The sequence below is a fragment of the Marmota marmota genome, unplaced genomic scaffold (genome assembly GCF_001458135.2).
Source record: "Marmota marmota marmota unplaced genomic scaffold, marMar, whole genome shotgun sequence".
Classification (NCBI taxonomy): domain Eukaryota; kingdom Metazoa; phylum Chordata; class Mammalia; order Rodentia; family Sciuridae; genus Marmota; species Marmota marmota.
This window is the reverse complement of record NW_026000057.1, coordinates 31,347,754-31,371,794: the sequence shown is the minus strand read 5'-3', so window position 1 is coordinate 31,371,794 and position 24,041 is coordinate 31,347,754. Positions and strand designations below refer to the sequence as shown.

At 35.4% G+C, this 24,041-nt stretch overlaps 1 protein-coding gene across 2 annotated transcripts in view; it reads left to right on the top strand.

Annotated features, from left to right (window-relative positions):
• Window positions 1-23,658, top strand: part of Ppp3ca (protein phosphatase 3 catalytic subunit alpha) — a 160,596-nt gene extending 136,938 nt beyond the window's left edge. The window contains exons 10-13 of one of the 2 annotated variants that reach the window (XM_015484599.2): window positions 12,354-12,438; window positions 14,765-14,862; window positions 17,912-17,941; window positions 21,025-23,658. In XM_015484599.2, coding sequence (XP_015340085.2) covers window positions 12,354-12,438; window positions 14,765-14,862; window positions 17,912-17,941; window positions 21,025-21,221 — 410 coding nt within the window. In that variant the 3' untranslated portion in view covers window positions 21,222-23,658. The remainder of the gene's footprint in view (window positions 1-12,353; window positions 12,439-14,764; window positions 14,863-17,911; window positions 17,942-21,024) is intronic. The other variant, XM_048813662.1, reaches the window with a different exon arrangement.
• The last annotated feature ends 383 nt before the right edge of the window (window positions 23,659-24,041 follow it).

Sequence of the window (24,041 nt, the reverse complement as noted above, 5' to 3'; positions counted from 1 at the left end):
ACTTGATAAGTTCAAGAAAAAATATTTTTATGTATTTTTCCATTTTAAAATATATGAATATGTGAGAAACTTAGATCATATGATTTTTCCAGAAAGTTATACACAAGGATGTATATCAATTTTCTCACCTTTTTGTAAAAACTGAGTTTTCATTATATAACTGGGGAAGGGTTAAAAGAAAATATAAAAAGAAAGATTTAATATTTTGTAAAAGATAACATTTTTCTTAAGTCTTTTGTTAATTATCTTTGCAATTTATTGCTGATTTTTTTTCAGTTGCCTGATATTTCATTGCTTGGTGTAGGAAGTAAATAATTTTAGTCAGTATCAGTTTATTATTTTTACTTTTTATCCTTTAGGATAGATGACTACTTTTTTAAATTACACTTACACCTAAAAAAAATGCACGGGCTTTGAATGGCAGAGATGTATGATTCCCATCATACATTATAGTTACTGATGTTTTCAGCCTTGACTATCAAACAATGTACCTGCCATCATATTTTAATCAGTTCCAAGTCTGGCCTGTCATTTTGTTTCAGTAATGCAGGTATCCAAAGCACTGCTTTCTCTATGTATTATACTGCCATGACTTTGCACAAATGTGTTTCTTAATTACCTGGCATAATTTTCACATTGCATGGAAGCTCAGACTTTGCAGAATAAACTAAGTATTAGAAAACAGCCATACCCCTGTTGCAGTTAGTTGATTATATTATGTTCACTGGGTAAGAATATTATTCCCACATTTTAAAAATGCTTTGAAAATACTCCGTATTTTATGCTGTATTTCTATACATGGTGTGATATACAAATACAGTGTAATGTATGATAATTTTATACTTTTAAAATCAATTGACTTTCTTAGCATTAGAACCTTTCTTCAACTAATGATGGCATTAGCCAACACACTAAATATGAGCTATTGAATATCTAAGCATAAATTTACTTATAATATTTATTTGAGATAACAGAACAGATTCTGTAATAAGGAAAATAAGCATGTGTTTTATAAACCTTAATGCATTATTTATTTGAAAGACATCAAAACATAGAGGTCTTATTCTCAGTGAAGGTAAAGGCTTTGTTTGTATGTATTTCTCTATGGTTTAGGACAACTTCACTTCTCATAAGCAGAGGTGAGAAAATTGAGACGTAGAATTCTTCCCAGGAGAAATTTTAGTGGGTAATGTCAGCTTTCTGAAAACTGGTACCATCTCCAAAAAAGATCCATACTTCCCATTTTTCTGGCAGCACGTTCATCATTGTCGTAGTAAACGTACTAAATGTCCAGGTTTTAACCTGAAAGTTGTACTTTTATGAAAAATATCAATTTTTTTTTTGTCCAATCAATACCGATTGGACAACTGCAAAAGAGTTGTGATTCTAGGCTTATAAAACATTCTCTTCAGAGTAATTGCTTGATTTGATGGCATGTTTAAATGCTACACTGAAAAGTTTAATAAATGCTCAGGAAACTTCAATTTTAAAAGTATTTTTCTATGAGATATTCTATTTCCACTCTTCAAAAAAAAAGCTATCTTATTTCTGCATCTTTATTCTTAGCTCATGAGAAGTTATAAAACTGTTTTCCCATTTTTTTTCTCAGAACTCTATAAAAATAGAAATCTTGATTCTTTTTCACCAGTGCATCTTTTTGGGGTAGTCCATTTGGTTCTGAAGGCACAGCCAGCAGCATCCTGGCTGCTGACATTCTCCCTTAGTGATTTGCCATTGTCTGGACTCCATGCTTGACACAAAACACAAATCAGGCTGTATCTCACGGCAGCTTGATATTCACCGAGATCATATACTCAGTCATTTAATTTGCAGAGAGAAACATAATTATTAGAAGAACTGAAATTTTCATATCTTCACAAGCATTTTTTTCTTCTTAATAATAGCAAGCGTTTTGAGTACTTACCATATACTAAAGCCTAATACTTAAGTGCCTTAGAAAGTAGCACAGTACCTGGCACAAGATGTCTCCTGAAGGATGAGAATAAGAACACATCACTTATTTAATTCTTCCAGCCACCCATGAAATAGACCATTTGGTCTGCTGCCTCACTGAATTCTAGCTCTGGTCACATTTTTCTAGCTGATGACCCTGGGGGAATAACTTGCCATTTCTGTCCCTTACAATTACCCTTTGTAAAATGAAGAGTCCGTACCATCTTCATAGATTCTGTTCTGAGGATTATATGATATAATTCAAATTAAATATGTAAAACATTCTTCACTTTACAGATAAGGGAGTGAGTCTTAATGAAGTTTAGTAATTTGCCACAAATAGCTCAGCTAGTAATGAGAGAGATGGGGTTCAAACCTAGGATTTTCACTCCAGGGCAGAATTTCTTCAATATTCTCTTCTGGATCTCACATGCCAGTGTACTTAGGTATGTTAAAAGAAGTGGATGAAGGCTGGGCATGGTGGCACACACCTATAATCCCAGTAGCTTGGGAGGCTCAGACAGGAGGATCCCAAGTTCAAAGCTAGCCTCAGCAAAGGCGAGGCACTGAGCAACTCAGTGAGACTCTGTCTCTAAATAAAACATAAAATTGGGCTGGGGATGCAGCTCAGTGGTCAAGTACCCCCGAGTTCAATACCTGGTACCAAAAAAAAAAAAAAAAAAAAGTGATAAGTTCAATTATGTACAGTGTGAAGCTTTATGGAACGGCCAGAAGGCTATTGATTCTGGACAGTACCTCCCTAGACAAATGTCCCTGTACATTTCCAATGTTTGCCTCAGTGACTAACTGACATGTTTTTGGTTGGCACACCCCTTTCTTCAAAGAGAGTTGTATATTTAAGTGATGTTGAAGTCTCTTCTGCCTCTTTAAGTTGCCTGTGCACTGATCTTTGAACAGAACCTCTTGCTCATTTCCCTAGTTCTCCTCTTCTACACAGCTTCATTGCAATTTATGTGTGTCAGTAAAACAACCTGCCTGGGTTGTAAACCGCATCAGAAGATGACTTTGTTTAGGGTAGGCTGAGTACTTGTCAGTGCCTGGGCCATTCTTTGCTTCCAGATGAGGTTATTGCATTTTTTCCTTCACCTCTGCATAGGATCAGTGCACAGTCCTGGGGTGCCTGATTAGGTTAATATCAAGGGAAAAGAGCCTGAGACAAGCACACTATTTTACTATGTCTGTATAGTCATCCCTTTTTGTATAATTTTAGAGATGGCATTTAAATATCATTGTATTGGGTAAATTATAAATCTACACAAGTTCAGAATTAAGTTCTAGTCTGCATTCAGTCGTCCAGCACAATTAGGTCTACAATAAATACCTTTTTAACCTATTACAGCCTCATCTATATCCACAACTGTCCTTGATAGGTTAGACAGGCATTATGATTGTTTCTCTCTTAAAAAATAAATCTACAGTTTTAACTTGAGAATTATTATTTGTTCTGTTTTTATTTTGTCATTTTATAAAATCAGTGACATTCTGCTATTAGCTTCTCCCTTTGTAAATATAAAGGATCTGAAATGTCCTTTGTAAGGCACAGGCTGAATGTGATCATTTCCTGAAAAGTCAACAGAAGATTCCTAGTCCATTGTAGATTCTAATTTTCAACCAAGTCAGAATTATATATATATATTGTCAAAATCTGCAACTCTACTAAAGAATCAAATAGGGACAACATCTCAGAGAAAAATAGTGCAGGCATGTCAAACTAGAGTTTGTAAATGAAAGTAGCTTTTAACTAAGTAGAAATTATTCAAATAATGACAGGATTGGACACATGAATAGTCTGTACATTTTTTAAGACTTTCTATCTAAAGAATTGCGTTATAGCTCATGACCAGAAAGGTGGGGAAAAAACAATCTGACCTATCTCAGCCTTCCTTAAAAATCCATTACACAGAAGAGAATTCTTATTTTTAAAATATATATTTTATAGAATCTTCTGCTGCTTTCAAAATGGGATATAAGACAGAATAGCCTTATGCCAAATATCACACTCTTGTGAGCTCCATGACATGCTGAGATTTTAGTTGATTGAAAAAACACATGGAAGACATTCAGTATGTGTGGTTTGGAGTGGCTTGGAGTGAGTAGCCATTATTGCAATTTTATTACCTTTGGGTGAATAAATAGTAGAGTTAGAATCCAAATCAAGAAGGTCTTCTAAATATTTTAGGAAGTGATCCTCAAAAAAGATGAATTTTTTAAAAAATTTTTATTGTCCTAAAGTTGTTTTTCCTGTACCTAAAAGGGTAACCTACACATGTGCCTAGGCAGCTGCTTGTGAGTGGCAGTACTGAACAATCTCTTTGGATGAGATTTAACCAGCACTGACTCTTCCTAGATGGTAGCTCAGGATTTCCAAGTTTAGTCAGATATTTTTTGACATCTTTCACCTCTAGCAACTGAGTAATGTAATTCTTAATAGAACTGCAGTTTGGGGGGCTGGAACACTTGTACTTCTGGGATAACCCCAGGACATTTCAAGGAGAGCTTTAAGGGCTCGGTCATCGCATATTCAACCTCCTCTTGTCCTTCTTAAATGTGCCTGAGGTGGGGGCTCAGCTTCCTTTCCCATCACCTTTTTCTCATTGTTTATTCTCCATTTTAGGAGGAAGGCATAGGTATTCCTGGACATAATCACAATGAACATTGCCTTTAGTACCTTAAAAGTACTAAACAGAAATGTTGGAGAAGCTTAGTATCTAGGAAGCCTCCTCAATTAAGTCATTGTAATTTCCCCTCATCCCTGTCATTAAGAGACACATTCCAATGAAACATTATTGCTATGCCTATTACATGTTTGTAAACATTTTTCATAGATTTGTGCTGTCTAGTTCAATTAAGAACTAATAATAACTCAGCTATTTATTCCACAGAAAATTTTGAACATTTAGATCCTTTTATTGTCTCAGGAAATTTTTAAAACCATCTTTAAATTTCTAAGCATATTTTTCACAGAAAATTATCATATAGTGCTAAAAACATTTTAAAGTTTAAATATGTAGTATACTAAATTGGAGAAATACAAGTAGAAGTACAATTTCAAAGAAGAAAAGGATAATATGAGATTTGTAAATAACATTGAAGTTCTCATTCATGAATTTTTCTTTAAATGGATGACTATGCATTGCTAAAATTAAAATATATCATTATTAACAGTGTAGTTATTTCATTTTCAAATTACAATGTTTACAATATCATATTTTTATACCTATTTAAAATTGGGGCTGAGTGGAATGTTTGTTAAAGAATATTCTTTTGGCACTACCTGAGTAAAAATTCTAATGGCTACAGTTTTTAAGCTGTTCTATGAGAGCCAACTCAGTTACCCAGAGCTTATGGTGCTCTCCCTAAACTCATGACTCAGGAGCCTGGTGATGTAGGAAAATGTTGTGAAGCACATGTCACAACTCATAGCCAAGGAGAAAACAACTGGATGTCCAGATAACTTCTGGAAAGTATTCCTTTGTTGAATATAGAAGCCCAAGGTGTGTTATTGTTGAACCAGGTCAAGAGTGAGAGGACATGGAAGCTAAGACTTAGGGATTATATAGCACATGGTTTACCTCAAATGTGGGACAAAGAGTTTCCAAAAAAAGACAGTCTGTGCATTTATAATTTTCATCATCTTCTGTAGAAAGATGCTGAGTGAAGTTATTATTTAAGTTTCTTAGATGCATCTTAAGTCACATTGTGTCCTTTGCTTTGTATTCTATATTTTAGAGGTATTAGTTTTGGATAGAAACCAAACCCATAATTGTCTTTAATGTAACATAACAAAATATATTTCTTATCTCAACACTTTGTGCTTCATTCCATCAGTACTCTTTATTCACATTCAATATTTGCTGTATTTGTTGAAGAATAAAATCTGAAGTTAGTTCTAAACTTGGTTTACTCATAATGATCCATGATAGAATTTTACTTTCCAGTAAAATACCTCTAAAATATAGAATATAAATGAAATGAATTTTAACTTTTAATGAATTTGGAAAAGCAGTGAATGGTAAAAAAGTATTTTTTCTTAGAATTTGAATTAAAAATTTAAACAAATTTGAAGTCTACCAGCAAATGCAGACTTCAAAATATCTCTCTCCTCTGAAAAAGTATGAAATATTAGCATAAGCACGTGTTTTTATATAACATTTTATTTAAATATACATCTATGGATATAATTGAATTAGTTAAAAATGCTTTAAATTATTAGAGTCGAGCATGGTAATGCCTACCTGTAAACCCAGCAGCTCAAAAGTTTTGAGGCAGGAGGATCACAAGTTTGAGGCAATTTATCGAGGCCCTAAGCAACTTAGTGAGACCCTCTCTCAAAATAAAAATAAAGGGGAGAGGGGCTGAGGATTTGACTCAGCACCCCTGGGCTCAATCCTCAATACCAGCAACAAAAACACTTTAATAAGAAGCCTACATAATAACCAAAGATTTGAGGCCAATATAATAATGAAATGAAAAAGTTTTTGTAGTCTTTTTATGAAAAAGAAAATAATTAAATGGCAATAATAATTTTAAAAGCAGTGTTTTATATTTTAGTAATAAGAAAAGATATTTCTATTTCATAAGATATCTGAGTATAAAATTTTCATATACCTGGTCAACTTCATTTCTTACAGTTGTAAAGATGTATTGAAACTAGTTAGAATCCGTTGTGTTGGATTTATAAAACAAAACCTTCCCAGTTCGGTACTCAGCAGGAGCCTGCAGGAGAAGAGGGTGGTAAGAGGGTTACTTCAGAAACTTTGTCATTGCCTCTATCAGCAAGCTTGTGCATTATCCCAATCACCTGAAAGAAGGGCTGCTCCTCTTCTCTTCTCTTCTCTTCTCTTCTCTCTCTCTCTCTCTCTCTTTCTCTCTCTCTCTCTCTCTGTATGTGTCTTCCTCAAAACTAAGTCTCTTCCTACCATAGTTTAATATTTCCACATCTTATTGCAAAATGTTGCATAAGTATGGATAAGTTGAAAGAACTTTATAGTCAGTGCCAAGGTACGCCATTTATTCTCTACAACTAACACTTGACTGTATTTGCTTGGTTGTATATCTATCTCTCTACCCATCCATCAATGGGTTTCTGTTTTGGTGCCTGACAAAATTTTATTGTACACACATTGTACATATGCCAGTGTCTCAATTTCTTTATTTGCCTGTAATTCTTAGCTAAAGCCTTTACAAGTTAGTCCCAGGCCATTTCCTGTTTCCCTCTCATCAAACACTAACCCTGTGTGCCTAAACTTTGCTTACAACAGACTTCTCAACCATTGTTTGAACATACACCGGTTTTTTCTGCCTCCATGTGTTTAAAAATTCTCTCTGGAGAAGGCTTATTCTCCCTATTTTTGATGTTTATTTATCCTTCAATAAGATCCTTCAAGATCTCTTGACTGTCACTGTTTCTGTGAGAGTTCTTTTGTGCACCTGCGTCCTGTGGCATACTGTTCAATGTCTAACAACCCATCTTCCCAGGGGAAAATGGCCTGGTTTATAGCATTTGCAGATTTCCATGATATAAATTCTCCCCCAGGCTGCTTTCAAGCTCCCACATGAAGTTAGGGAGTGTGGAGTTTAGAAGAGCTGCACTCAGTGTCCTCTGCTGACTTCTTGTCAGTTCCAACGCATTGCTGTCCAACTTCCTCTGGAACATTTGTCAATGTCTGTGATCGTCTTTCCCACGATCTCCTAAAGCGGAATCCATGCCCTATTCACATTTCTGTTGCTAGCCATGCCTGCTCTATGCTATCGGATTCACATAAATACTTGATGAATGAATGAATGATTGATTTGGATAAGAAGTTGTATTCAACATAGAATTTTCTTCAGACTCTTAGTTCAGTTTAAACTAAGGAATTCATAGTAGTAGCTCACAGTGGTAAATGTGAGCAGGGTGACAGAGCCAGCATCTGTAATGTGTGGCAGACACCCGTGTTGTGAGTCTCTCTCACCACAGCACTTGGCCCCTCCTCTCTGCAGTCTTCTTTCCTGTTCTCTTCAGAGACTGAAACCCACCCTGTGGGGTTGCAGCATTCACTCAGGAGGCCACTTAGCACAGAAACCTTTAAACCTTCAGGAGAAGCCAGCAAGGTGCAGTGTTAAGGCCAGGAGGGACACACTTTAAAGAAAATCTTTAAAGATTCCCTTGGTCTGTATATTAGCCTCCCCCACGTTGAGGAAAATTGACTATGCAGGATTGCTTAGATTCTGGAAAGAGTAGTATCATGCCCCAGGCATAAAAGCATCAGAACTTAAAAGTTGAAAGGAGAAGCTTAAAAAAAAAGGAGCGATAATTGTATGAATGAAAACACAGAATGAAATTTTACTTAAAATTATTCTTTTCTTAACATATGAAATACTGCCTTTTGATTTAAACTTCCAAGTTAAAATAAGAGATTTTATTTTTTTCACTGAAAAAAAAAAATAAGTCATCTCAGTTTTTCTGTCAAAGGTATTTTATGTGTTGTCAGTACTTTACATACTGAATTTTAATTTGTGCTTCAGTGGTACCTTGCCACAATTTAACCAGAACAGTACCAAGAATGTTTACATGATAATATGACATTATAGTTACATGTTGATTATAAAATCCCAAAAACATGCTCTTCTTTTTGGTCTTTCCATTCAATTTTGGGCTGTGAGGACTTGCCATGATCTCTGGGAAATACCAAAACTAGGAATAGCAATACTAAGTATACCAAGACATTTATATCTGAACTCCATTCTATCCCACTACATTTATTCCTTGAAATTCAAGTATGTATTAATCTACACATTTTATTTGCATATTTTATATTTTTGTGAAGTTGCAAGTGTTTAGTAGGAGTTTAATTTAGATTTGGATTATTTGGAAAATATTAAAGGTGATCCCAGGATAAAACATTAAGAGACTTGTCTTAATGTCTCTTCTTATAGACCATGTTAACATTTTTTGACCTTTTGAGTAAATATAGTCTAATTTTATAAAATGGATAATAAAATATTTTACCTGAGTTATTGGTAAATTTTAAAGTACTTTTTATAATAGATTAATAGGTTATAATATAATAGAATAATAGATTATAGAACTTTTCATTAAGTTCTATAATCTATTATTCACCATTTTGGGGGGAAATATAACTATGGATAATAAAATATTAATATTATTATATACTCTCCATTTGAGCTGAAAATATAAGCAATAGTATAATGACTTTGTCAGAATGCTCATTTTGCACTTGAAATATAGTATTTATTTGATCATTTTTCTGAGCATCAGCTCTCTCTGAGCTGGGAAGCAGAGTTCTCTCCATTTACCTTCTTTTCAACTTAGATTCTTACTTTCTATTGCTCTATGGTTTCTGAAAGTCCCTCATTGGAAAATTTTCGGTGAGATTCTTCTTCTCATATATTTTTCATTTGTTTAAATTTATGTTTTTCCCTTCTTATTTCTCTTAAATATATGCAATGTTATTTCCAGACACTTTAACCATTCCTTGCTGCTTTTCTGGTTGTACTTCTAAATATAGTCACCCTTTTTGGAGTTTCCCCCACATTTTCCATTTCTTGTGTCTGTTGGATTGATTTCACAATCTGGCCACAGTGTGTTTTTGAAATAGCCAAGATCTCTTCTTCCCTTGCTTGGCGCATCACAATCTCTAAGTTGATTGGGTCAGCAGGGGTGGGAAATATTAAATTAAAAAAATAGTAATCCACAATGTTAGAATGAAAACAACATCAACCTGAATAACTAAATATATATATGGAGATCACCATAAGGAAATTACTTCCTTCTCACTTTTTTTTTTCTTAAAGTTATCCATTACAAGTTTCTTCATCATTGATCATTATATTAAATCCAGGTACAATGAATTCAGCCTCTTAGAAGACCTCCAGGTCAAAATTTATTGTTCAAAGAATCTTAATGACAAACCATAGATAATAAATATTGTTAAATTCTCAGCATAATTTTAAAGTAGAAATCTTACACACATCACCAGGAGATAATGAATCTGTGAACTCACAGTGAATGAGAAGCCATGGTTCTTTTGGGGAGGGTGGCAGGGATTGAACTCAGGGGCACTCAACCACTGACCCACATCCCCAACCCAATTTTGTATTTTATTAGATAGGGTCTCACTGAGTAGTTGCTTAGTGCCTCCCTGTTGCTGAGGCTGGTTTTGAACTCACAATCCTCATCCTCTGGAGCTGCTGGGATTACCAGCTGTGCACCATGCGCCCAGTAAAGCCATGGTTCTTGATTGCCACAGGGACTGAGTAAGAGAATTGCTTTCTCCCACATGGATTTAAATTTTCTCCACCCAGTTTCGGGTAGAATAGCTGGCAAGAGTAAGTGCCATTTATTGGATATGTTGGGAGGTAAGACATAGGTGTCATGATACTATTGCAACAGGAGAGACAATGGACAAAAATGTGAGTTTCTTTGAAGTCTAAGGGAAGGAAGCTAAAGAAATGCCGACTCCCTAGCTGTTACGTACCTTCTGGGGAATACCCATCCATACCTGTGGAATGGATAGATGTCAGCTTCACCTTCAGAAATTCACCCACCCAGGCAAAGAAAGTGGGGCATTATGTTTCCACTTTCTTGGAGTGGAGAGAATAGCAGAGGCCTTTTCTCTAACCATTTAAAAATTGTACATGTTGTTGCAAGTTTTCTTTCTTGTATAAATGTTAGCATGGGGATTCATTGTTTGGCTCTTATTAAAGAATGAAAAATGTTTCCAAATTGCATTCATAAAAACTGCCAAAAGAAATAGCAGAAATCTTTTCTTCAAGAAAGGTCAGAAAATTTTTTCTTCTCATGGATTGAAAGACCAAAAGATAACACCAGTGTTCATCTATAAACTCCAATCTCAGCAAATTATGTGATTCAACTGTTCTTCCAGATTGGGAACATCATGATATTATTTGAAAAGAATGTTTTATTGTGTATCTGTTAGAGGCAGTAGAAAGAAAGGCTATCTGCTTGTATTAACACTTCCTATAAAGTCCTATATAAGGTATTCAAAGGACTTTTTATCCTTTTCTACCTTGTATTATAAATTCTTAAGAGAAGTATTTTTCTGTTTCTTAATCCAAACACATTTTGAGAAAAATACAAAATGGCTGAATTAAAGATCATATATTAAGAAAACATGGTTAAAAAAAGAAAATGCTTTAACAACAATAGCCCTACATAGATTGATTTTTTTTTAAATTTAGAAAATGGAATAAGTTGAAAACCTGGACAGACCCATGCATAACTTTTTAGCATAGATAGTGCCTCTGTCTCTCAGCTAAATCCAGTTCAGCTTTCTACTTCTTACTCTAAGAGCTCTTGAACCAGCCAGAAGATGAAGGAGTATCAAATGCTAAAACAAATGTTTTATGACCAGTAAATACTATAAACGATCTTCCAAGGAACATGGGGAGTTCAGAGCCATCCCAGTTTGATCACCTCAAGGGAGATTTTTTTTAAAAAACAGTTTACTAAGTAGCTTTCCCAGCAGGAGTCTGGAATGAGTGACAGGTGTTGGGGACTCAACTCTTCCTGCCACTGCAGGTAGAAGAGGGGAACAAAAGAGAAGGATGAGAGCCTACCCTTATCTTCTCATGATATTTTTTTCAGCTATCTTTTTGTTCTGTTTTGTTTTGGTTTTAGGTATACATGACAGTAGAGTGTATTTTGACATATTATACATACATGGAGTACAACCCATTCCAATTAGGATCCCATTCTTGTGGTTGTACATGATGTAGATTTACACTGGCATAATATATTCATATATGAGTATAGGGAAGTTATGTCTGATTCTTTCTACTTTCTTTCCTATTCCCATCCCCCCCTTTCCTTTCATTCCCCTTTGTCTAATTTACTGAACTTCTATACTTCTCCTCCCTACCCTTCCTTGTTATGTGTTAGTATCCACATATCAGAGAAAACATTTGGATTTTGGTTTTCTGGGACTGGCTTATTTCACTTAACCTGATATTCTCCAGTTCCATCTGCTGAACAACAAATGCCACAATTTCATTCTTCTTTAAGGCTGAGTAATATTCCATTGTGTATATATACCACATTTTCTTTATCCACTCATCTGTTGAAGGACACTTAAGTTTGGCTCCATAGCTTGGCTATTGTGAATTGAGATACTCTCTCTTTACTCACTCCAGATCCTTTGGAATTCTCAAAAGTTACTCCTTTGTATTTGGGAAACTCCTCAAGAATCACATGGCCCAAAGCAAAGATTTTCAAATTTGACATAAAGATGAATCCTCTTAAGGAAAAGCAAAGCAAAGCTGATTTTGCTTACTATAATCTATTACTTACATAAATTTACAAAATAATTGCATTTAGATAAACGTCATTGACTACTAAACTCTCTTTTAAAATACAGGCGCAACAGCTGCAGCCCGGAAGGAGGTGATTAGGAACAAGATCCGAGCAATAGGCAAGATGGCCAGAGTGTTCTCGGTTCTCAGGTGGGATCATTTTTCCTCTATTTCTGTTTTGAATTTTATCATGTGTCACTGAATAACTATTTTAACACTTTAATCTGGTAATTTAAACATTTTACTAATATATATTTGCTCTTCTTTATTTTGTTTGCCCCTTTTAAATGATAGTGTGAGTTCTTCACTGCTTTAGTTACATTGCAATCTGCTAAATTATTTCTCTAAAGAAATTGTCTGTTAATCAATTGCATCACATTTTATCCCTCTATTTGCTGCAGGATTTTAAAACATTTATTTCACAATAGGTTGGGCATCTTGTGAAACAGGGAAAGCTATTATAATCCTTTTTATTTTTCACTCTGGCTTTGGGGTAAAAGATGAATTTATCCAGAGCATTTCACTAGATTTCTAGGAAATGAGCATCAACCCATAGAGCTGTTCATGTGAACCCATAACCCATGTGAACCCGGGGTCAGATTCCATGCATGTGCAATGCCCTGAGGTGAGTGTACTGGTGTGTTTGAGGGACCCTAAGTGGACAAGGTAGGAAATGTAGTCTGAGAGATGAATGAGAAGGGAGAGCATGGGCTTAAAATATTAGATGTCTAGTGTTTTAAAGGCCCATGTGGAACTTGCTAATGTTTTACCTTTCACCCTTTCTCAGAGAAGCCATTAGAGGTTTTGAGTAGAGGAGTGACAGGATCTGGCTTTGGTATTAAAAGACTCTTTGGGGTTGTTGTGCTGGAATAGCTATGGGAGGAGGGGCAGGCATGTGACAAGGGTAGAGCAAAAAGACCATTGGTAGGCTGCTCTCAGCAGGCAAGAGACGCTGGATCTGACCAAGAGACACTGTCACAGAAGATCACAGGTGTATGATGCCATTTGTCTGAATGTCCAGAGTAAATTAACCTGCAGAAAGTAGACTAGGAGTTACACAGCACTGGAGGAAATGGGAAGTGACAGCTAATGTGGGTATAGGGCTTCTTTTGTGGGTGATGAAATGTTCTAAAATTGATGATGGCGGTAGTTGTACTGCTCTCTGAATAAGCAAAAAACTACTGAATGAATCATACACTGCAGATAGGCGAACTGTGTGCTACATTAATTGTATCTCAATGAAGCTATTTACCAAAGGAATGAGAGAGTAAGCTTCTGAGAAGTGGTACAGCACTGGAAATATGTTGAGGGTAGAGCCATCAAGATTTATTGGTAGAGTAGCTGAGGTATTAGGATGAAAGAAGTTGCAGGGTGATACTTGAAGTTCAGATAGCTAAAAGATAAACTTTTCAATTTCTGAGTTGGCTACTGATATGAAAGTAGCAGATTTGGGGAGGAGTTATGAGATTTAGAAATCTTTGTAAAAAAATGTTGAGTAGTTAAACATCACAAATGATATGTATATGTATATATTAAAACCTTATGGAGGGGCTGGGGTTGTGGCTCAGTGGTAGAGTGCTCACCTAGCATGCAGGAGGCACTGGGTTCAATCTTCAGCACCACATAAAAATTAAAAAATAAAGATATTATATCCACCTAAAAAACTAAAAAATAAATTTAAAAAAAAACTTATGGAGGATTTTCTACTTATGGAGGATTGCAGTGAAAAGATGTAAGGTTATTCTTATTTTATGCTAATGTAATCATTGAAATCTATGAGTAAATCAAAGTGATTAATAGTGTTAAAGATGAATAAATATAATTAAAGTACTGAAGTACTTAAAATTATTATAAAATAATTGTCCTAGTGGATAATAAAATAATTTTATATTAGCAAATCAGTGGGGAAAGTGGCTGAAAAAGAAAAACTAATAAGACATTTTGCCGTTTGCTTTACTGACTAGTTGCTATTCTTTTGTTTTCCCCAAGTATTGTCAAAATTCCTTAGTGATCCCTGGAAGTAAACCCTGGCTCTCTAATCCATAGTTCAATTTTTTTTTTCTCAATTTACCATATATTCTGGTTTTCCCTTCCAATCAGTTCTACTTACTGTTGCTGAGCCTTGGCTGAAATATTTGCATCTGCATTCTGCACAATTCTCTCTGAACGTGTTTACTATTATCCTAGGGGATACACAACAAACACTTTGTAATATGATATCTGATGACAAAATCGGAATTATTTTCTGTATCTTCAGTACTCAGAAGAGGTTGTATTTCCACAATTGCACAATGTAATGTCATCATTTGTGTAGCATCTCCTCTATGTAAATGTATAAAAATATGGTGTATTTTAAGTAAAACAAATGAACAAATAAACAAAAATCCCAGAGAGCCAACACAAGGGCCAATGTGGGTTCTTACATGCAATGTTTTTCCTTCCAAACTAACTCCCCTTCTTTGTTTGTGCCTTCCAGAGAAGAAAGTGAGAGTGTGCTGACACTGAAAGGCTTGACCCCCACCGGCATGCTCCCCAGCGGAGTGCTTTCTGGAGGGAAGCAAACCCTGCAAAGCGGTAAGCAGGCCAGGGGTATGACCTTGACCCTGGAGCATCTCAGCCACCTGTGCCACCAGAGCCCTGATTTACCCATTCATTCAAGCTCTGTCTTGGTCTTCAGTTCTTCTTGGCTGGAAGAAGGGCTGAAACCCCCACATCAGTTTGGTCAGTCATGTCCATGATAATAGCACCCCCACTTACTGCATTGCAGCCCTTATACCCATTCCCTCATCAACATAGGGATCTACATTTGCAGGCTGAGCTATATGCAGACTCATTCAGCTTGCAGACACGCACAACAGGTTTGACTACTAAGAGCCAATCAATTGCTGAAAGTAAGTTTTTAATTACATATTTTAAATAGATATCTGGTTATCTTTTTGATTGATGAAATAAACATATGCACACCCAAATATACATCCATAACTAGATTTTATTGAACAATCTAAGAATATATAAAGGTTGATTTCACTATCCACTTAAATAGATATTAGAAATCTTATGTGTCCTTTGGTTTATCTTTCCAAAATAAAAAGAAGACACTAATTTTATTTTTGAAAGAAATTACAATATTTCCTTTAAGAGAGTCTATATGAAAACCATAATTTTTAGACCAGTGTTGTACCACAAAAATTTTGTGATGATCGAAATTTCTTCATCTATACAAAAGTCTCTGGTAGCTTATAACTGTCAAGCACTTGACATACAGCTAATACAACTGAAAAACTTATTTTTAAATTATATCTAATTTTCATTAAATTTAATTTAAATATCTACATATGGCTAGTGGCAACCATGTTAGACAGCATGGTGCTCAACACACTCTTTTAAGGTCTGGTTATCAATTTTAATTATTATCATTACTTAGAATAAAATTTTAAAATGTGGAAATTTTGGTATTAGATTTGACTTCCACAGAAAAAAAATTAAAAGAAAAATACACTATAACATTTTTAAATAATTTCAGCCTCATATTTTCCTGTGACTTTCCCTGAATCGTTCTCATATTTTCTTTTCCATCCCTGTCCTTCATCTTAGAAGATTCAGGTATTTTTACGATTACATTATTTAGACAATGCTACATGAAGGCTAATGATCAACTTCATGAATACGGTATTGCTAAATGATCACATCCTAGCAGCATCACAGTAATTCTCTTTATTATCAGATGAATTTATTCCAAAATCACTCCGAATTTCCACAGAAATTCAAAAAATTTTAAATGAGGATAAGACAGTACAAAGTACTAAAGTAAATTCTCCCTTAATTTTATAGCTGGAAATTATTTATTTTAATAGCTTTATACAAACACAAAAGTTTTTCCACCAAAGCTCACTAAAACGTTAGCATAGATAAATCACTTGTGCACAAAATGCACTTCTACCTAACTGATTGAAATCTACAGTTTCTGGTAAGCACATTTTAAGATACAGCAAGTGTATTATCAGAAACTCAGGGCCTCATTTGCTTAGAAGGATGCATTTAATAGCGGGCAGTACATATTTCTAATATGTCAGTGCTGGTGTGGTTCCAGATTTTTTGCTTTACTTTTGAAACTTAAGTTACTTAAGTTGTTATAATTATTTGTTTCTTTTCTAGATTTCCACCTGCATTTTTAACTTCAGTCATTGCATTTTCTTTTATTTTAAAACCATTGGTTTGTGTTATCCTGTGTTAAACACACACACACACACACACACACACACACACACACACCCCAGACAGGCAAAAGACATGTGCATTGGAAACTCGTTTGTCCCCAGATTTGGAGAACGTAATATGTATTGTAAACCACATACATTAATAAAACTTGAAAATCCATCGTCTGACACCCTTCTACTTGTCTCAAAGGGGTCTTTCTCGGTGCTTTGGTCTTCAGCTCTTCTCCTTGGTGGCAATCATCTTCTATTTTTGCCATAAGGAATCTAGAATGTACCAGAAGGAAGTTAGAGTGCAGATTTGGCAGTCGCTCCACTTGTAAAATCTTAAAGTATAAGAAAAATGCAAATTAAAGTTAAGGGGTAAAATTTTAATATTAAACATTTAAGGGTTACGGAGACATTTTGCATTTTAGCATTCAATTAGGGAAATACCAACTAGCCTTAATAACTCAGAAGGACTCATATACCTGTGAAAGTATAGACCCAGACCTTATCATAAAAATTGCTCATAAAGCAATGGACTATAAAAATTCTGACTCTGAAATATGCTGTTTCGGTGTATTTTTAAGATACCTCCTAGATGAGGTTTCAATATGTAGGCTGCCTCTTCTTTCAAATGCAGATAGAAAGAATTCTTGCTGCTGCTGCCATGTTACCACTTGGGTTTTTAACACTTCAAGAGTTTCATTTCCAAAACTGATATTCCCATATGGAAAAGAAAACTGATTTTAAATTGTTCTTCCTGGAAAAATAAGTCCAGACAATCATTCCTTCCTTTCTCTGTTCTCCTTCACCCTCTTGCCAATCCCTACCCCCAAATGTTTATATTTAAAGAATCACATGTACTTGAACATGAACACATTGATTTTATCTTTCTTTAAATTTGCATCCCCTGTCTTTGCATGGCAGTAGGAAATAGTACCATTTAATATTAAATAGTATGAATTATCTCACTGATATCATGGCTCTGCTTCAAGTTCTACCATTTTGTCTGGTCTTTTTAAGTAGTAAATCAATCACCAAATCCAGCAAAGGTTTTAAAGTGTTCTGTGAGACAGAAGCACATTTTAGATGACATAATCCCTTATCAATTCAATCCAAGTAAAATAAAACTTTTCTGAGTCTTTTCATAAAGCGTTAAATTATTTTCATTTAATTACTGAGCAAAAACCAAGCAGTTCACTCAGATAGATGTAAGCCAACTCTTATCATTTTTTGGTGGTGTGTTTTTTTTTTTTTCCTTTCTTTTTAGCATTTCTGTTTTGTTGTCTGTGCCAGAATCCAGCACTTACAGGATCATTAGTTCTCTTAGCTCCTTTGATCGTCACTGATTTGTTCTTAGAGTTAAAAAAAAAATCCTCTGCTCATTTTTCTCATTCATTTTGCACCCCCTTTCTTCTCTTCAGCTACTGTTGAGGCTATTGAGGCTGATGAAGGTAAATTGGCCAGTCCCCTTTCTGTTGTACCTGCAACAGATAAGGGCTCTGCTGGGTGTATTCATTTTTTTTTTTTTTTTTTTTTTTTGCTGTAGCTTGTACAGAGTGTGTGGGTGTTGGGCTAACAGTTGTGGCTCAGTATTAACCAAAATGTTCTTGCTTTAAAGGGGAAAATGTCCTTCTATGGTTTGTTTGTTTGTTTTTTCCCTTAAAGCTATGTTTGACTTCTGTATACAATGAACCTAGTATAATCACAGAAAACAAAAGGAATTTATATATCTTGAATGATGTGGGGTGGGGGTTATGGCAGCTGTTTTGACAAATGACACATAAACAGTATTCTTGGAGCTGAACCATGTCCCTCCCTCAAATCACTTTCAGGCAGCACTGAAAGGGAAGAGTAAAGATAGTTTATTAATTTCCAGTCTTTCAGAAGTTTGTAGCCCAAAACAGTTCATTTGAATAGTGCTTTGTTATAGTTCAGTATTATTTCATGTCTCTAAAATTATTCCAACACGAGACAGATGTGTATGAGATAAAAGGTTTGTTTAGCCTTATCAACTTTAACCTACTGATACTTGTAGGACAGTTAACAGTAGCAAAATATTATAAGGTGTCTAAATGCACTTAGACACCTGTGCAAGTGGCCGATTACAAGAATAGTGAGTATCAAGCGATCACTCCGTTAATTAACTTTCACTGAGTGTCTGTTTTGCGCCAGGCACCGGGCTAGGAGCTGCAGGGGAAATCCAGAATGTACCATCTCTGTGTTCTAACTCTGCTCAAGGACAGTAGAGTTGACCCCTGTGTAACTGTTTTGAGCAAATTCTTTTAAGTATATGGTTATGAGAGAACTGCATATCAAAATAGATTTTAATATTATCTATGCCATATCTTCTGACAATTTGATAAAGTATAATTTGAAGTTCCCCTTTAAAACAAAATTCTTCAGTTGTATTTTGTTCTTGCAAGATAACTTCTTATTTTTCCCAAAATTGTCTGCATATGGTCCTTTTGGTATGATGTAAAAACGTGCCACTTTAGACTTACAATTTGTACGTGATTTGGATATGGTAGGGGAAATGACAGCACTGTAAGAGAAAATACAACTGCTTCCTAAATAGCAGTGAACAAACTGCTATTTATGTGGGAATTCTCTATTCCTCTTGGCAAATTCTAATCTGCAGTGTGCATTCTTGTTGATAGTTTGGCTGTTTTCTGTGGTTTCTGTGACTCTGTGTTGTGTTAAGTATACTACCAATGTAAATTGCTAATACCCATTGTCTGACCAGCAACTACAGCAGAGCACATTCCTCCATCCAGCATAGACAAAATAATTAGAATGGAGCCCCATCCCAGAAACATCCATTGTTCTAGCTAGATTTTTACTTCCACGCTCCCTCTTTATTGGCTTTTACAACCTAGAGATTCCACTTTTGCCATGTCAATTAATAAAATCGCTTCATAAATTATAGCGACAAATGTTTTATACTCATTCACGATGATGAAATGATATTTAAAGTAGTTTAGAAAAAGAGTAGGGTACCACTTTATGCTGTTATATTGTTCCTCAAAATAATTGAGTTAGTTTTCAGGGTGGGTGCTCATTAAACAGCTCTATTATTTCACAATTTATTACCGAATTACAGAAAAATTAAGAAGCTTTGCTTTGGGCCTTGGTCTCTCCCCATTTCCCCATCTACTTCCTCTCACGGTTGACTAATCACCATTATGCTAACCTTTAAAATACAGAGGAGGAATAATCTATTTCTCATCGTTATTGTAATGAGCTTTGTATATCTTTATTTTAAGAATCCCATCCATACTGATGAAAGGCACTCACTCATGTAGGAGTGGCTGGCAGAGTTTGAGCTGGAAACTGCTTTCCGTTTTTTTCTAAATAAGGTGGGAAGGATAAAGGTACTTTGAAATTGTCCTTAATCCACCATGGAGATGCAGCCTCATTCAGCACTGGTGATTGGCCCTTAAGTACCTGGCTTGCACTTCACAGGGAGTAAAGCAAACTGATGTCATTGGTTCCACATTTGTGTATTTTATTTGCAGCTCACTGGTTGATGCATCCTTGGAAGAAAATCGTTAAGTTCCTTATACAAATTCCTACCTATCTCTGTAGTGTACTGAGGGTTACTAGAAAATAAATCAAATATCACTGTGCCCACTTTGAGAATTCTGTGTTTTAATTGCTAATAGGATCTAAACCAGTCCAATTCATTTTTGCTAAAAAGTGTAAAAAAGAGGGTTTTCCCCCCTTTTCTTCTTTAATCACCACTTATGTCTACATTGATCTACTAAGAAAGAGCTTTGCTTTGGACACCAGATGAACATCAGTTTGTCCTGTTCACTGCTGAAGGGCAGACAAAGCCTCTCTACATAGTGACCTGATATGGATTTTTCTGAGTTTGTCTTAACTTGTCACCCACTCTATATGCTTCCAAAGTTGAGTGCAAAAATAAGAGTTTATAATTTCTTCTTTTTTTCATGACACCATCGAGTTGTTTGCTTTGTGGGATTCTGAGATGGCATGGACATACCCAAGTTGATTTCTTTGCTGGCTCCTTTTACAGTCTGCTATAAGTCCATTGGACTTTGAGGCATAGAAGACACAGTGATTCTGTTGAATTTGCCATCGAGAGCACATGGGAGAGTAACAGTGGGGACATGCTGTGTCTGTCTAGGTCCGGGCCCTGTGGGTAACCATGCTAATGATGTGGCCAGATGATGCTGTTTCCAGAGGCCTGTCCCTGGAAGCCACTTTCCTCTTTACATATCCAACTGGGGTTTCTTTGATCTAAACTTTCATGAAGACAAGAGAAATGCATATATCTTAATAACTTCAAGAGGACATTTTGGTTGGCAAGAGACATTGGCTGTTTTCAAACCTTTGGTTATCTCCAAGTATGGTAAGGAGTCTGTTGTGTTGTGTTCAGGTCCCGTCACGTTGTTCTCCACTAAAGGATTCCCACTCACCACGAAGTCTCTAACAACACCTGATGCGCCTCCTGTGCCCTTTGTCTGTCTCTGGCTAACCCTGTTTCTCTTTTTTTTAATGATTTTCTGTTTAGCTATCAAAGGATTTTCGCCACAACATAAGATCACTAGCTTCGAAGAGGCCAAGGGCTTAGACCGAATTAACGAGAGGATGCCGCCTCGCAGAGATGCCATGCCCTCTGATGCCAACCTTAACTCCATCAACAAAGCTCTCGCCTCAGAGACTAACGGCACGGACAGCAATGGCAGTAATAGCAGCAATATTCAGTGACCACTTCCTGTTCACATTTTTTTGTTGTTTTTTTTGAGCTGCAGGGCATGAGGGAGATTGCTGCATATCAGCAGTTGGATGTTCTTGCCTCTGATGGTAGCTTGTTTGCTCTGGGGGCCAGGAATTGGATTCAGTTTACACTATCATTAAAAAGAGGGAGAGAGAGAAACTATATTTTGGTGAGGGTGGTGATTAAACACCTCTTTTGGGTATGCCTTTTAAAAATGCTTATAGGGAAAAAATTTTCAAAGGAAGCTAATGCTAGTATATACTGCAATGTTAGGGGAATGAACATGTTTTCCTACTGCATTGGGGACTTATAGATAGGTAAATGAACGGCCTTTTATTCTGTTACTGGACATGAAAATTTTGTCTAATTTCTTACTCTATTGTACGTTTACAGTCGCAGCACTAAAAATGGATGACATCAAACATTTTTAACAAAAATGATGTACAAACTAAATAAGGACTATTTATTGATAATGTTTTGCTACTCTTGTCACAATGGCTATCAACTGAATTAGGCAGTCTTAGAAAAAAAACAGAAAAAGAAAAAAAAAAGAATGTTGCAAATTTGTTAAAATGCCAAAAAGGACAGTTTAATTTTGTACAGATTATGCTTACCTCAGGTTTCTTTAGTGTGCTTGAATGCCCTTCTTTCCATATAACACTTATCTTATTAATTTGGCAATGAATATCTTTTCTTTAAGTTTAAAAAAAACTGGAATAATTACACCTATCTTTTTTGCTGTTTATATTTAGGGGTTTTGTTGATAAATCAAGTCTTGGTTGTGGCTTGCTGAATTAAATATTTATGAGTGGTGCATTTTTAAGTAATAGTGAACAAGACACCATATTAAGTACAGTGATAAAGCATCTATATTCTGTAAAAAAAAAATCTGCCTATGCATGTTTTTTAAGAAAAAAAAAATGGCTGTATCGGCCTGTATGGGACTGTAATGCGCTTAGTGGTCTGATATATACTGGAAATGTATGTATACTGGCGTACTTTATATTCTCTAAAATGCTTAATGCCTTTGAAATTTTGTAATCAAAAAGCTTTGAAAAAATCTAAAGGGGAGAGTATTCTTAAAAGTTTTTAACATAAGCTTGTCCGTGCACATATAGATGGTTAGCATGTTTAGCAAACCTTGTGAAATTTAAATAAGTTTGTAGTTACATGTGAAACTCTAATGCATGGTAACTGTTAACGTCATAACGGTTTAGTTATTTCGTTCCGTTCTGTCATGTGCCACAAAAATATGTACTTTTTTCACTTTTTTTCCCCTTTGTATATCAGTTACGGGTTACAACTGGTTCATTCTGAAAACAACAACAATAACAACAACAAAAGTCCATTCATATTTTTTAACAATTGTATAAGTGCCCAAGTAATTCACTACAGCCTAAAGCCTGGCCTTTGTAATTTGACTTCTGAAATGTTGGCAATCAAAGCATGCACTTGTAACAATGAAAAAGAAAAAGCATTTTATATTACTACTCAATAAAATGTGCATGAACTTAAAGAACTCTCACCCTTTGACTGAGTCTGCTGAAGGGATTTATGTACACAGCCACCAGGGCATCTTCCAGGTGCTGGGCCACCACCACTGGGCGCAGAGTTACCTGGATAGGCTGCTTTCTAAGGGCCTCGTGACCTTGAGGTGTGGTGCCTACTTCTGCTGTAAGAATCTTGGTGGATTTGTGTCTCAAATCAGATGAGAGAAGTCTGTTTAACAAGCAAATGCCACCTTCTGGCTCCCTCGAATGTGGGAACCAGTCAAGAAGCCCGCGCATTCCTTTTTATTGAAAAAAAAAAAAATACATCCATTTGTTATCAGGTTGTTTCAGTTGTATCGGCTGCCCTGTCTCCTAAAGCAGAAGGAACTAGGCTACTAAGTGCATTTTCATCAAAGGAGAGTTGCATTTGTATGGATATGAAATTTGTATTCCTTCCTGTGCTTCAACTAATATCAAATCACTGAAAGATTTAAGACACACCAAATTTCAGTTTGTTTCTAACATTGTTCATGTTCAGTGCACTTTGTTTTATGTAATAAAGTATGCCTGTTATATGAAATAATAAGAATATGGTGATTAGTAATGCAGTGTACCAAAACAAAGATGTTCCAGATATATTCTCTGACAAAGACAATCCATCTTTATTCTACTGAATCCAAACATTTTTTCCTGTGGATATTTTCCCCTTCTAAAAAAGAAAAATGATATCCAAGAAAAATATTTAGATGCAACTTACTAGAATGATGTGAAAGAAATGGTAATTCTGGTACCAAGGTGTTTATTTTCTTTCTTTCAGTTGCGGAGAAAATATCCTGACAAAAAGAAAAAAAAAATCTTTTTTTTTTTTGATTCCTTTCTTTTACGAATTGTGCTAAGGCAACTATGGCATAGAAATAAACATTTGACATTAAAATAAGCAGTTGATGTGAGTATTGCTTGGTCTTTCTGGTCAGTGGTTAGGAAAGTAATATTCTATATTGTTGCTTAAGCTGTTGGTCTATCAAAGAAAGCATTACAGAGCTGAAGTTATTTCTTCAAAAAGTACAATACTTCCACACCAGGTCTCAGTGATTAGATTTATCTCACTTAACTTTTGAAAAAAAACTATTGAATTCTAGAATTCTTTATGCCAGTGAACCTTTGGACACACACACACACACACACACACACACACACACAGCATCTGGCAATTGTAACAACATATCAGTTTTCATGATAATGTTAAATGTCAACAATCCATCCAGTAGTGAGTCAGTTTCTGGCTTAACACTGAGCTGCTTTTCCCTCTATTCCATGAAT